This window comes from Ornithorhynchus anatinus, chromosome 1, assembly GCF_004115215.2.
Source record: "Ornithorhynchus anatinus isolate Pmale09 chromosome 1, mOrnAna1.pri.v4, whole genome shotgun sequence".
NCBI classification, from domain to species: Eukaryota; Metazoa; Chordata; class Mammalia; order Monotremata; family Ornithorhynchidae; genus Ornithorhynchus; species Ornithorhynchus anatinus.
This window is the reverse complement of record NC_041728.1, coordinates 107,764,574-107,779,711: the sequence shown is the minus strand read 5'-3', so window position 1 is coordinate 107,779,711 and position 15,138 is coordinate 107,764,574. Positions and strand designations below refer to the sequence as shown.

The 15,138-nt window shown below is 46.5% G+C and overlaps 1 protein-coding gene across 1 annotated transcript in view; it reads right to left on the bottom strand.

Annotated features, from left to right (window-relative positions):
• RASA2 (RAS p21 protein activator 2) overlaps window positions 1–15,138 on the bottom strand; it is a 149,128-nt gene that overhangs the window by 28,020 nt on the left and 105,970 nt on the right. The window contains exons 10-14 of the mRNA XM_029067960.2: window positions 9,018–9,174; window positions 5,755–5,903; window positions 4,092–4,206; window positions 3,901–3,975; window positions 1,801–1,924 (exon numbers count right to left, since the gene is read on the bottom strand). Of these exons, the coding sequence (XP_028923793.1) occupies window positions 1,801–1,924; window positions 3,901–3,975; window positions 4,092–4,206; window positions 5,755–5,903; window positions 9,018–9,174 (620 nt within the window). The remainder of the gene's footprint in view (window positions 1–1,800; window positions 1,925–3,900; window positions 3,976–4,091; window positions 4,207–5,754; window positions 5,904–9,017; window positions 9,175–15,138) is intronic.

The window sequence follows — 15,138 nt, the reverse complement described above, 5'->3', positions numbered from 1 at the left end:
GAGGAAGGCCAATTACAGCTCCCCAATTACTAGTAGGAAGCCCCTGATTTTTGGTGTCTGGACCCAGAAACACTACTGCCCAATCTTGCATTTACTCCACTTTGGGGGGAGTGAAAGCAACTATAACTACAGCAAACATCTCCCCGGTAAGCCTCCTACCTATCCTGCCAAAATACCTGGATTCGAAAGGCGAACATCTTGGCTGCAGGTAACATTTTGCCCAGTAAAAAGAGAGAGGTACAGCGCATGAGCCACAGGGGTGTGAGGGTATGTGTGTGTGAGAGCGCGTGGGCTTGCTTGCATGCACTTGTATATGAGGACACATTGTTTAGCAAAGTGTAGGGACTAGTGCTTCTTTCTGCCCATGCCAAGCCTTCTCTGGTTGGTGGAGGTCAGGTCAGGTCAGAAGAGGAGCTGTGGCTCTGCCACCCAGGTGATGTGGTGCCGGGTTCAGGGATGGAAATCTGTTTGCGCCGGTACGGCTTCCAAATCCCAGGCCTGTCTGGGACGATCACTGGGCATGTGGTGCTCTTTCTTTTGCGCTTTCTCCCCCAGCCCCTTTCAAAGTCACGTTCAACCCAAAAGTCGCCTAAGAGTCCGGCCAGAAAGAGGCCTACACTGGGATGGGCTCATACTCATGCCCTAGTAGACAGAGCCTGGGCCTGGGAGTCGGAAGGACCTGAGTTCTAATCCCTACGCCACCACTTGTCTGCTATGGGATGCTGGGCGAGTTACTTCACTTCTCTGGGCCTCAGTTCCCTCATCCTTAAAATGGGGATTAAGACTGTGAGCCCCATGTGAGACAAGGCTAATTACCTTGTATCCACCCCAGCGCTTAGTACAGGGTCTGGAACGATGTAAGCGCTTAACAAATACCCCAATTAATATTATTATTATTACTTTTGGCTCTAACGTTGCTGGCCCTCAAATGAGCAGTAACGGGCAGCTGCAGTTTCATCCAGTTTCATCTGAAAGAGAAGAACGGTGGAGCAGCAGCCTCGATCCTAGCAGGGCCACAGACATGGGGGGGAAGGAGAAGCGGAGACAAAATTCCCTTGGCATAAGGGGCTCAGTTTATTGCCCTTTCATTGGGCAGTAGGGGGCATCCCAGGCTTCCCAGATCTCCAATAGAGGCAGCCAAGGAAAGGCTCTTCGGGGGGGCGCGATTCTGGAGGCTTTCTGGTCTCCCAAATTAGGACCAAAAAAATCTGGGCCCTGTGGATGACTAAATTAAAACAACTGCTGGCTTTCTGAGTTGGACGGCTGCAAACTGCAGAGACAGGAGAATTTTAAAGCCGGTGAACTGCCAACGTGAAAATCTTCCAGAACCCGTTCTTTCTCTACGACCGCCCACGTTCACAGCATCATTCATGGTCACTTCACAGCCGCAGCGCTGACTCTAGACAGAAATGCTAGCCTGAGCCTACCGGAAGAAGCCCTTTGGCCCAATGCCCATTAAGCCAACTGTCTGAGCCATATTGGGCTTGGTCCCTGCCATAGCCCTCAGCTCCAGGGTCGGAGACTTTTCACTGACCTTGATCGGCAGTAATCCACTTGGGGACCTTTACTTTACCTTGGTTTCCATTTTTATGGTGGCTCACTGAAGCGGCACGCACCGCACATAAACATATTACACTTTGTAATAAAAAAAATTGGCTATTTTAAGGCTGAAAAAACCCCCAACAAATTGTTCATGCGCAAAAACCTAAATCACATCCAAATTACAGTTTCAATCAAAAGGCCAGTAGGCGTCCAGTCAGAGTATCACGTAGGAAGAAGAGCAGAGAGAGTTTCACTTACTAGGAAATTTTTGGGCGGCCATATGCCTCAGAGAATAAAACACATCGCACATAACGGTGGGACAGCTCATGCTTGACTGTACAATCGTACTGAACACTTTGTCTACATAGTAGCGTAGATTCTCCTGTAAGATTAAAAACAGTTGCTGCAATTTATCAGTTGTAAAGATTCAGAAAAACAGCCCACGACTCGATTTTTTCCATATTTTACTTAACATATTGGAGATACTGAAGAAAACGAACAGAATGTATGATTATTAGAGATTATTGCGCGGCAGTCCAAATGCAAACGTTTCAAACCGTGACCCTAGAAGGAGTTGAGAATTCTTTAGATAAGGGTTCCATGATTAATCAGAAGCAATCACATGGCCTATCACAAAGATCATGGGTTTGGGAGTCAGAGGACCTGGATTCTAATCCCGGCTCTGCCGCTTGCCTGCTGCTGGGGGCAAGCCACTCCGCTTCTCTGTGCCTCAGTTTCCTCATCTGTAAAATGGGGATTCAATACCTGGTCTTCCTCCCACTTGGAAATGTGAGTCCCAAGTGGGAGAGGGACTGTAATTGCCCTGATTATCTTGCCCCTACTCCAGGGCTTAGTACAAAGTAATCGCTTGACAAACACCATCATTATTATTAAGTATTACTGCTATGAACGAGAGGAAACAATGGAGTCACGGCTCACTCAGCAGGAACACCCTAATCATTTTTTTGACTAACTGACTGGAGTCCTCAATGGAATGCAGGATCTTTAATAAGTCCCTGGGCCAGTACGATGACCTAACATTAAACCCCGGGTGACGAGGCCCAAGGCCGTCCTGCCCAATCCCGATGCTCTAGAATCAAGATCAAATTTTGGCCCCTGGGACCCAAGTTCCTTGTCCTGCATCGACCTAGATAGAGACTGAGGCCTTCAGGCAGAAATGTTGCGGCCACTACTGAGGATCCAAAAGTGAATAAAATCGGGTCCCTTTAGTACTGCAGCCAAATGAGCTCAGGGGGAATAATAATAATAATATTAATAATGGTATTTGTTAAGCGCTTACTATGTGCCAAGCATTGTACTAAATGCTGGGTTAAATCAAGCAAATCGGGTTGAACACAGTCAATGTCCCACATGGGGCTCACAGTCTTAATTCCCATTTTAGAGGTGAGGTAACTGAGGCCCAAAGAAGTGAAGTGACTTGCCCAAGGTGACACAGCAAACATGTGGCAAATATGTGGCAGAGTCGGGATTAAAACCCATGACTTTCTGACTCCCAGGCCCACGCTCTATCCACTAGGTCACACTGCTTCTGCTGGCCCACCACTTAAGTCACTGAGAAATTGGCAAGAGAAGTGGAGCCAGGTCTGGTCTTGCTACCACAATTTCCATTGGGCTAGCAGGGAAACAGAAGATCAAACCTGTTGCAAAAATAACAGTAGGCTCCAGGGAGGCCATCTAGGCTGAAAGACCAGCGGTTATAAAAAACACAATTCTGTGTCACAGCAACCACTTAACTTGGGCAAGTCACTTCACTTCTCTGGGCCTCAGTTACCTCATCTGTAAATGGGACTGTGAGCCCCATGAGGGACAGGGACTGTGTTCGACCCGATTTGCTTGTCCAACCTTTTCCTCATCTCCCTCCTTCTACATTGCCCTGACTTGCTCCTTTTACTCTCTCCCCGCTGCACCGCTCCCCACCAGCCCCACAGTAATCATGTATATATCTGTAATTGTATTTATTTGTATTCCTGTCTGTTTAATGTGTATTGATGTCTATCTCCCCTCTTGAGACCGTGAACTCATTGTGTTCAAGGACTGTCAGCAGGGACTGTCACTGTTTATTGTTGTATTGTACTTTCCCAAGTGCTCAGTACAGTGCTCTGCACACAGAAAGCGCTTAATAAATAAGATTTAATGAATGAATGATTGATTAGCCTGTACCTACTCCAGCTCTTAGTTCAGTCCCTGGCACATAGTATGTGCTTAACAAATACAACATACCACAAAAAAAAAAAAAAGATTCCCCCAAAATAAACCCACCAGCAAACAGGTTCAACACTAAGCTCCGTGTTACAGCAAAATCCGACTTGGTTTAAGCATTGTAAAACGCTTCCTTACCTTATTGTTTTCTACATTATCCCCATCTTTCAATTTGATAGGGTCAATTTCACAGGATTTAGAGGATTCACATATCTGAATTAGAAGAACAGAAGACAATTGGATTATTTTAATTTTTTCAACCCTTGAGACTCTGTGGACATACTGCGAATCCCTAGCCTCGACATCCGACTCCTCTAAGACTGCCATACCTCATCCAGGATAGGTTTCAGAGTTACTTTCAGGTAGTGCCTTCCCACTATTTTCATCATCTCATCTAGGCATCGGGTGGCCAAAGAATTGCCTCTAAAAATCGTGTTTGCTTCTCTGGAATTAAAATGCAACAATAAGAAGATCAAATTTAGGAAACGGACGAAGAACCGTATGTTGGTGTAATTCAGCTATTGCCATTTTTATTCTATTTAATTACACGTTCAATTGTACCCTCTTGGTTCATACGCGTTCACAAACTCTTTACTTCAGGCAGGGGCTATGAAAGTAGGAGAGAAGAAAAGAAGATCGGATTTGTTTTTCCCCTTCCCAGTCAATCAATCAACAATATCTATTGAGTGCCTACTGTATGCGGAACACTGCACTAAGCACTTGGAAGAGACTGTAAAGCTCCTTACGCCTAAGAATAGTGCCTACCAACTCTCTCTCTCTCAGGAAAGCTTAGAACACTGCTCTGAAAACAGTAAGAGCTCAATAAATATAATGGACTGACTGACTGAAATGAATTAGTAGTCATAATCTCTGGCCTCAATAAGTTTTCAATTTAACAAAGGTGACACACTAAAACAAATTGCAGATAGGAGCAAGAAGGGAAAGGGGATATATACATGACTTAGTGGGTACGTAATGTGTGTTCAACAGTCCTAAGGGAATCAATCAAAGGTGTTTATTGAGCTGTGTGGAAACCACTTTTCTAAGTATTTGGGTGAGTACAGTATAATACAGTTGATAGACATGATCCCCGCCCACAAGAGTGAGATAGAAAACTACAGAAAGGGGAAATAGTGGAGTATAGGAATATGTACAAAAGTGGCTGTGAGGCTGGGGTGAGTATGAAAGTGCTGCAGAGATGGGTGTGTCTTTACTTAAAAAGCCACCCTCCCCACCCCCCTCTAAGGAAAGGCATTTCTGGGTGTTACTGAGAAGTGAGTGCTCAAGAACTGATGTACAAGGAGCTATACTAACCTGTGGATAGGTAGCCCGGGAGTGCAGAAGTGGTAATTGGGGGATAAAACCCAAGGGAAAGAGAAATTGATCAGGGGAGGCCTCACAAAAGAGGCGTGATTTTGGAAGGGCTTTGAAATTGGGGAGAGCTGTAGTTGTTAAACTGGAGGGGAAGAGGGTGTTCCGGGCAGCAGGGAGGATGTGAACAAGAAGTTGGCAGTGGGAGAGATAAGAATAAGGCACCATGAGGTTACAGAAATGAAGAAGGCAAGCTTGTGTGTAGTGGGAGAAGAGATTGGATAAAGAGAAGGGAGTGTGCTCACGGAGTGTTTATAGCCAATAGTAAGGAGTTTCTGCTTGACGTGGAGAAGAATGGGTAACCATTTGAGGTTTCTGAGAAGTGGGGAGGCGTGGGCAGAATAACGTTGTAGAAAAATGACCCGGCAGCAGTGACGTATGAACAGGAGAGAGGAGAAACTGGAGGCAGAGAGGAGGCTGATACAAAACTAACCCCTCTTCTTCCCTCCCAAGTCCTCTCCTCCATCCGCCTTTCCCATCACAGTGGAAAAACCACCATCCTCTCCAGTCTCTCAAGCTTGCAAACCTTGGCATTGTAAAACGCTTGACTCCTACTCTCTTTCTGGCTCTTATTCAGTCTGGCCCGATATTAGAACAGAGAGATAAAGGCAAAACACCTACTGTGTATTCTTCAAGTCTAATTCAGCCACTGCGGTGGCAAAAGGAACAAGTTTATTGTGGTGCAGCAGCAATCGGACGAGGGGCAGAACAGCATCATATTTATCTCGACAAACTTCACCCAAAATGTAGGCAGCTGAAGCCGATATGGGCTAGAGCGAAACAAAGGAGAGGAAACACGGATGAGATAAATGAAATGTCAGCTGCACTTTTATGCTGATGTCTTACAAAGGAGGACTTAACTGCCTTAACTAGTTTAATTTTCTAGTCTCCCGGGGGAATACAATTTGGGAGACAAACACTAGGTAGGTACACACCGCTTGGACTGGCTTAGAGAACCCCTTTCTCACCTTCCTTCTCTCCTTCTCTCTGCCCACTCTGATCCTTGGAGACTTCAACATCCATACGGATGTACCCGACGACTCCTCTGCCGCCCGCCTGCTATCCCTCCTCGACTCTGCCGACCTCCTCCTCCACCATACCGCGCCCACTCACCGACTCGGTCACACCCTCGATCTCGTCATCTCCTACCGCTGCACTATCTCCTCCCTCACCAACTCTGAAATCCCTCTCTCTGACCATAACCTTCTCACCTGCCTCATCTCTCACACTCCCTCCCCCTGCAAATCTTCGCTACTCCCCCACAGAGACCTCCGCTCTCTCGATCCCATCCGTCTTTCCAATAGCATCTCTCCTCACCTTGCCGCCCTGTCCTCTCTTCCCACTCTCGACGATCAGGTCTCCGCTCTCAACTCCACCCTCTCTACTCATCTCGACTCTCTCACCCCCCTTTCCCTCCGCCGCTCTCGCTCCACTAACCCACAGCCCTGGATCACCTCCTCCGTCCGCCTCCTACGCTCCTATGCTCGAGCTGCTGAGCGCTGCTGGCGAAAGTCCAAGCACCAAGCCGACCTCACACACTTCAAATTTATCCTTTCCTGCCTTAACTCTGCCCTCTCCTCCGCCAGGCAAAGCTTCTTCTCCTCCCTCATCGACACCCATGCCCGTCACCCCCGCTGATTGTTCCGGACCTTTAACTCTCTCCTTAGGCCCCCTGTTCCTCCCCCTCCCCCATCTCTCACCCCCAATGATCTGGCCACCTATTTCCTCACGAAAATCAACACGATCAGGTTTGAGCTCCCCAAAGTCACCCCTCTGCCTCTCCCCTCCCCCCCCCAACCCCCTCCCCTACTTTCCCATCCTTCCCTGCAGTATCCTCAGAGGAAATCTCCTCCCTCCTCGCAAGTGCCACCCCCTCCACCTGCGCCTCGGACCCCATTCCCTCTCACCTTCTTAAAACCATCGCCCCTGCCCTCCTCCCTTCCTTAACTTCTATTTTTAACCACTCAATCTCCAAGGGCTCCTTCCCCTCTGCCTTCAAACATGCCCACGTCTCCCCCATCCTAAAAAAACCCGCTCTTGACCCCACTTCCCCCTCCAGTTATCGTCCTATCTCCCTACTACCCTTCCTTTCCAAAATCTTAGAACGAGTCGTCTACAATCGATGCCTAGAATTCCTTAACTCCCATTCTCTCCTGGACCCCCTCCAATCTGGCTTCCGTCCCCTCCACTCTACCGAGACTGCTCTCTCTAAGGTCACCCATGACCTCCTTCTTGCCAAATCCAATGGCTCCTACTCCATTCTGATCCTCCTTGACCTCTCTGCTGCCTTTGACACTGTCGACCATCCCCTCCTCCTCCATACCTTATCTCACCTTGGCTTCACGGACTCTGTCCTCTCCTGGTTCTCCTCTTACCTCTCTGGCCGATCATTCTCGGTCTCCTTCGCTGGAGCCTCCTCCCCCTCCCATCCTTTAACTGTTGGAGTTCCTCCAGGGTCAGTTCTTGGCCCTCTTCTGTTCTCCATTTACACTCACTCCCTCGGTGAACTCATTCGCTCTCACGGCTTTGACTACCATCTCTACGCAGATGACACGCAGATCTACATCTCCGCCCCTGTCCTCTCCCCCTCCCTTCAGCCTCGCATCTCCTTCCGCCTCTGGGACGTCTCCACCTGGATGTCGGCCCGCCACCTAAAACTCAACATGAGCAAGACTGAGCTCCTCATCTTCCCTCCCAAGCCCGGTCCGCTCCCAGACTTCTCCATCACCGTGGATGGCACGACCGTCCTTCCCGTCTCTCAGGCCCGCAATCTCGGTGTCATCCTTGACTCGTCCCTCTCGTTCACCCCACACATCCTATCCGTTACCAAGACCTGCCGGTTTCACCTCTACAATATTGCCAAGATCTGCCCTTTCCTCTCCACCCAAACGGCTACCTTACTATTACGGGCTCTCGTTATATCCCGGCTAGACTACTGTGTCAGCCTTCTCTCTGACCTCCCTTCCTCCTCTCTCGCCCTGCTCCGGTCTATTCTTCACTCCGCTGCCCGGCTCATCTTCCTGCAGAAACTATCTGGGCATGTCATTCCCCTTCTTAAACAACTCCAGTGGTTGCCTGTCGACCTCCGCTCCAAACAAAAACTCCTCACTCTAGGCTTCAAGGCTCTCCATCACCTTGCCCCTTCCTACCTCTCCTCCCTTCTCTCTTTCTACCGCCCACCCCGCACGCTCCGCTCCTCTGCCGCCCACCTCCTCACCGTCCCTCGGTCTCGCCTATCCCGCCGTCGACCCCCGGGTCACGTCCTCCCGCGGTCCTGGAACGCCCTCCCTCCTCACCTCCGCCAAACTGATTCTCTTTCCCTCTTCAAAACCCTACTTAAAAATCACCTCCTCCAAGAGGCGTTCCCAGACTGAGCTCCCCTTCCCCCTCTACTCCCTCTGCCATCCCCCCTTACCTCTCCGCAGCTAAAGCCTCATTTTCCCCTTTTCCCTCTGCTCCTCCACCTCTCCCTTCCCATCCCCACAGCACTGTACTCGTCCGCTCAACTGTATATGTTTTCGTTACCCTATTTATTTTGTTAATGAATTGTACATCGCCTTGATTCTATTTAGTTGCCATTGTTTTTACGAGATGTTCTTCCCCTTGACGCTGTTTATTGCCATTGTTCTTGTCTGTCCGTCTCCCCCGATTAGACTGTAAGCCCGTCAAACGGCAGGGACTGTCTCTATCTGTTGCCGACTTGTTCATCCCAAGCGCTTAGTACAGTGCTCTGCACATAGTAAGCGCTCAATAAATACTATTGAATGAATGAATGAATGAAAGGTATATTTGAGGTTTCAGTAACACTTCTGAACCTTTTAACCAACACTGACTGGCTAAACATTTCCCATACTGTTGCAAAGAAAGTGCGTGAACTGAAGTACCTGTACATCTGATGATTTTAGCAGCAAATTTTTCAAAGGATTATAGTACTCAGAAGGAAGCACACTGTCTTCTGTATAGCAAACATTTAACCTGAGTGACCCCAGGTCATCAGTTTTAGAAGACTTGCTTCCATTGTCTTTTGGCTGTAGTAAGTACCTGTAAGAAAAAAAAAAGTTTTTAAAAATGATTGCTCTAACAAAGTTGACCAATTTAAGAGATGGGTCAAACAGCTAAAAAGCACCTGATCAGCGTAAACTTAATGCTTAGAAAAGTTCCCAAGAAGCAACAGTCTGTTTCATCAGGAATTCTGCCCCTCTAGACTGTAAGCTCTCTGTGTGCAGTGAACGTGTCTGTAACGTTGTTATACTATACTCTCCCAAGTGCTTAGAACAGGGTTTCTGCACACAGTAAATGCTCAATAAACATTACTGATTGACTGACTGACTGAATTAGAGATTGGTCACGCACAGTCACCGTTTCTCTCAAGGGGTGTGGCTCCCTAGATCATCACTCACAGGATCTGCCTCGCAGCACAACTCTGACTGTGATGAGAATTTCCCAATATCTTGCAGCTGGCATGACACATGGATCCACCCAAGGGTTCCATCCCTGTGGGATGGTCATACACTAGTCTCGCTGCCATCTGACCAGATATCAGTCTCCTCAGGTCTTCCTGCCTCCAGTCACCCGTCCAAAGCACTGTACTAAGCACTTGGGAGAGTATAGTATAACAATAAACAGACCCACTCCCTGCTCACAACAAGCTTCCAATCTCCACTAAACAATGCATCACGGATCATCATCTTGAAGTGTCACTCACCCCACAGCTCTCTACTCTTCAAAAGCCTCCACTGGCTTTCTGTATTCCTCTGGATCACGCCAAAACTCACAGCTTCAAGGCTTTCCGCCAACTCACCCTGTCTTACCTATCTGTTCTCTTTGCTCCTCTTGAGCTAATTTTCAACTCAACCTGAGAAGCAGGGTGGCCTGGTGGGTTAGAGCACAGGTCTGGGAGTCAGAAGGATCTGGATTTTATTTCCAGCTCTGCCACTTATCTGCAGTGTGACCTTGGTCAAGCCACTTAACTTCTCTGTACCTCAGTAACCTCATCTGAAAAGGGGGGCTAAGATTGAGCGCCCCATGTGGGACATGGTCAGTGTCCAACCTGATTTGCTTGTACCTACTCCAGTGCTTAGAACAGGGACTGGTCCATAGTAAATGCTTAACAAATACCGTAAAAAACAAATACACAAACCTCTCTTGCCTCCACCCCCTCAGGATGCTCCCTCGGCTTGGGAAGCCTTCCTCCCTAAATCTGAGAGGTCACAGCCCTCTCTATATTCAGAATCCTTCTGAAATCCCAGCTCGTCCAAAAGTGTCCCAATTAATTCCCAGCTTCCCAGATTATATAAATCCATCAGCCAGCTCTAACACATAGTAATTTATACCTATCCTTGGCACTTATGCCCTAGATGCTGATTCTTTCTGAACATTCAGTCCAGAACTCTCCACTCCTCAAAAATCATTAGTGGTTGCCCATCCACTCCCATACCAAACCAAAACTCAAACCAAAACTCCTTCACATTGGCTTTAAGACACTCAATCACCTCTCTCCCTCCTACCTTACCTCACTGATCTCCTACTACAACGCAGCCCATGCGTTTGGCTCCTCTCATGCCAACCTATTCACTGTACCTCAATCTCAACTGTCTCCACCACTGACTCCTTGTTCATGTCCTTCTTCTGGCTTGAACTCCCTCCCCATTCATATATAACAGACCACCTCTCTCCCCATCCTCAAAATCTTTCCTAAAATCACAGCTCCTCAAAAGAGGCTTTCCTTAACTAAGCCCACATTTTCCCTATCCACCCTCCCTTCTGTGTCAATGATGCACTTGGCTGTATACCTCTTAAGGACTTTGATACTCACCCCGGTCCCCAGAACTTATGTACACATTTTTATATGCTACTGCTTTCCCCATCTGTGGTTTAACATCTGACTCTGGTAGACTGTAAGCTCCTTGTGGGCAGGGATTGCGTCTACCAACTCAATTGGATTGTACTTTTTCCAACCGTGTAATACAGTGCTCTGCACATAATATATGCTCAATAAATACCACTGATTAAGTTTATTCAACTGCAGATTCAATTATTTCTTTTGATTACTCTATGCATATTTTTATGTCTGTCTCCCTCATTAAAATGTAAGCTCTTTGTGGGCAGGGAATGTGGCACAGTGTTTTTTCTTTCCCAAGAGCTAATTAGTAGCAAGATGAATTGCATACAGGGAGTGCTCAATAAATGCTATTACTCCTCCTGCTGCAGAGGTTTCACCCGTTCTTTTAAGTTCTCCTGATTTACTGCCAACTTTTCTCAGTTTCTGATATTGCAAGATGGTTGATGTTGCATCAGGAAAGCAAAACTGAGATTGACATTCCCATCATTCAAACAATTTGCAGGCCCCCTTTCAATGTGAGGGGCACGTGGCTGAACTGTAACGATCTGGGGCAACCCACAGTGCGGAGGAAGCGTGGTTTCGGAGACTTGTGTTTCTCCAAAGTAGAATGGTAAGGGGAATGAGAGCAGAAAAAGGTTGAAAGTGGAAGTGCTGAATCTTTCTCCCCACTCCAGTCCATGCTTCACTCCACTGCCTGGATCATGTTTCTGTAGACATTTTCAGGACATTTCACCCCCCTCCTCAAAAATCTCCAGTGGCTACCTATCCACTTCTGTATCAAACAAAAATTCCTCACCATTGACTCTAAAGCTCTCCATCATCTTGCCCCCTCCTACCTCATCACGCTTCCCTCCTTCTACAACCCAGCTCGCATACTTTGCTCCTCTGACGCTAACCTTCTCACTGTGCCTCGATCAGACCTGACTCGCCACCGACCCCTGGCCCACATCCTGCCTCTGGCCTGGAGTGCCCTCCCTCCTCAAATCTGCCAGACAATTACTCTCCCTGCCTTCAAAGCCTTACTGAAGGCACATCTCCTCCAAAAAGCCTTCCCAGCCTAAGCCCCATTTTTCCTCATCTCCCACTTCCTTCTGCGTCACCCTTCTTGCTCCCTTTGCTCTTCTCCCCATCTCAGCCCCACTGCACTCACGCATATATCTGTAATTGTATTTATTTGTATTGATATCTGTTTATTTGTATTGATGTCTGCTTCCCCATCTCTAGACTATGAGCTCATTGTGGGCAGGGATTGTCACTCTTTATTGTTGTATTGTACTTTCCTAAGCGCTTAGTGCTCTGCACACAGGAAGCATTTAATAAATACAACTGAATGAATGAATGAATAAGAAATAGCCAAGTTGCCCTAGGCTTTCTTTCCTAAAGAAGGGAGAGGAAAACTGGAAAAGATAGATGTGCGAGGAATCCAACAGGCAGTCTCATTGCCCATCAGAAAACACCCAAGATAACCCAATTACATAGTCAAAAAAAAAAAAATAGTGTTTACACTGGGGGGAGACCAACGGGTTTTAAATCAACCCTGAATTGTGTCTACAAAACCACTGATGATCCAACAATCATTCGTATTTCTTTGAGTGAATATGTGGGAAGACACAAATTTGTCATGGATTGATCTGGAGAAGAGGGAATCATTTCCCCTGCACAGTCATTTCAAATGTTTCAAATGTTTCAAAAGCGAGTCCTGTAAACACCAGAGAATCATGAGAAACAAACTCAGAGTGTATTCACTAGAGAATGCAATCGCAGTCAAGTTCAGTTGCACGGTAATTTGCAACTCTAGACCCATCCTTTATCTAAAATCCTGGGGCTGCCTACAGATCAGCTCAGAGACGCAATAAACTGGATTGGTAATCTGACATTTTCCAGGCACACAGTTTCTTGGTTTCTAGGCGGTTGCAAGCAACTCCACACAGGGATGCTGCCACTATAAAAAATGAAATCAATCAGTGGTATTTATTGAGCACTTACTGAGTGCAGAGTACTGTACTAAGTGCTTGGAAGAGTACAATACAACAGAGTTAGTAGACATGTTCCCTGCCCACAAAAAGCTCATAGAGGAACACAATCGATAAACATCTACAATATTATAACATAAAACTAGTGAGTGTCTAGTACCAGAAAAATAGGAATAGCATTTACTTTTATTATTTTAGCATTTATTCACTCATTCAATCTTATTCACTGAGCACTTACTGCTTATGGAGTGCACACACACGTCTTTCAAAAAATATGATGGTGAATTTCATTTTTGAGTGCCTGTGTGGCTGAAAAGGTGAAACCCTTGTTTTGTTGTACTTAAACATCTGCAGCACCTGGTACCTTTTCTCTTTTGCCTCCCTGCCTCTCTTTCACACACACACACACACGCAACATCTACTGCACAAACACAATTTTCAAGAACATATGTGATTCTATTGTTGGGTCAGACCAATGGCTCATTCTGTTCGGTATTTTGTCTCTGACATTAGCAGGAGTCCGGAGGAACCTAATCTTGATATCCAAACAACTCCCTAAGGGGATGAATGCCATATTCTTTTTCCTTGCTTTGTTTGGACAAGAGGTTGCCAGAGAGAAAGTTAGGGGTTCAAGGGTACAAAGATGGTACAAGGACAGTAGCCATCAAATAGTTTCTCCGCACTAGAACTGCACACAGTATGGAGGGGGGGTAAGGGCTGTTTCTAGGGTGTGTGCGTGTATATGTGTGTGCATGCATGAACTCTCCATCAATTTGGAGTTAATCAGTCAATGGCATTTATTGAGCGCTTACTATGTGTAGAGCACTGTACTAAGCGCTTGGTCGAATACAATACAAAGAGTTAGCAGACGAGTTCCCTGCCCAAAACAAGATTACAGTCTAGAGGAGATTGTAAAATTCTCCTTTTGATTTTCTTTTCTATCCCCTTCCAGGTAATATCCTGCATTTGGATGGCTTTTTTGGCTGCCACTGCACACTGGACATATGATTTAAAATAACAGTCGGCAGTCACTCGAGATATCTTCCTTCTTTTTTCTTTAATGGTACTTCTTAAGCATGTGCTATGTGCCAGGTACTGTACTAAGCGCTCGGGTAGATCCAAGATAATCAGACAGTCCAGGTCCCCATATGGCTCTCGCAGCTTTAATCCCCATTTTATAGATGAGAGAACTGAGGCCCAGAGGAGTTATGGTCACAGAGCAAGCACGGAACAGAGCTGGGATTAGAACCCAGGACCTCCGACTCCTAGGTCCATATTCTTCCCTCTATGCCACGCAGCTTTCCTGAGTCATGACTGGTGGCTCCCTGCCCACCATCACATAAAAATTTCCTATACATTGTTCTAGAGGCACATCACAACTGTCACTTATTGGTCTATGCATTTCACTTTATGCAGTCTTCCTGCAGTTTTTCCCCATCTGCACAGCTTAGAGCCATTTGAATACCTGGAGATTTCACCGCATACTTTCTTTTCCAGATCACTTAGGAAAATGCTAAACAAAACTGGTCCCAATGCTGAACTCTGGGGGAATCCTGTTATTATACTTCTCTATCCTGAAAAAGATCACTTTTAGATCTCTGCCCTGGCAAGGTTACAGATTACAGCACAAGACGGGACATACTGCAGAAAATATATCCATAGAGTTGCTATCAATCGGAAATGACTTAACAGCATTTGTTAGTAATCATAATAATCTCTGCCCTTTGCTTCCTACCTTTTATTCTGTTTTATAGCCCTACAAAACATCCTCTCCAATCCCAATATTATTTGGTTTGTTTTTCTTTGAAGCTTGTGGTATGGAACCTTTTCAAAAACTGTCTGCAAATCCAGATATATTACACCCATTGTTTTTTCTTCACCCATATGCCTACTGGTCTGTTCAAAGAGGCTGGGTCAATTAGAGAGACATGATTTTCCTTTTCAGGGATGTGCAGTCTTTTCCTTAACAATGCTTACTGATTCTAAACTTAATCATAGTACAAGCTATTAATCTGCCAAGAGTTAGAAGGCTCCCGGGTCTAGACTTTCCAGGGCTACCACTGGAAATCCCTCTGAAAGAGAGGAGTGCCAGTGGCATCGTGTTGGTTCGTTCACTGGCTCAAGGTCTGGAATCCCTTTCCAGAGTGCTCAGACAGAGATGCCACCTACCAGCTCTAGTGATATATTACA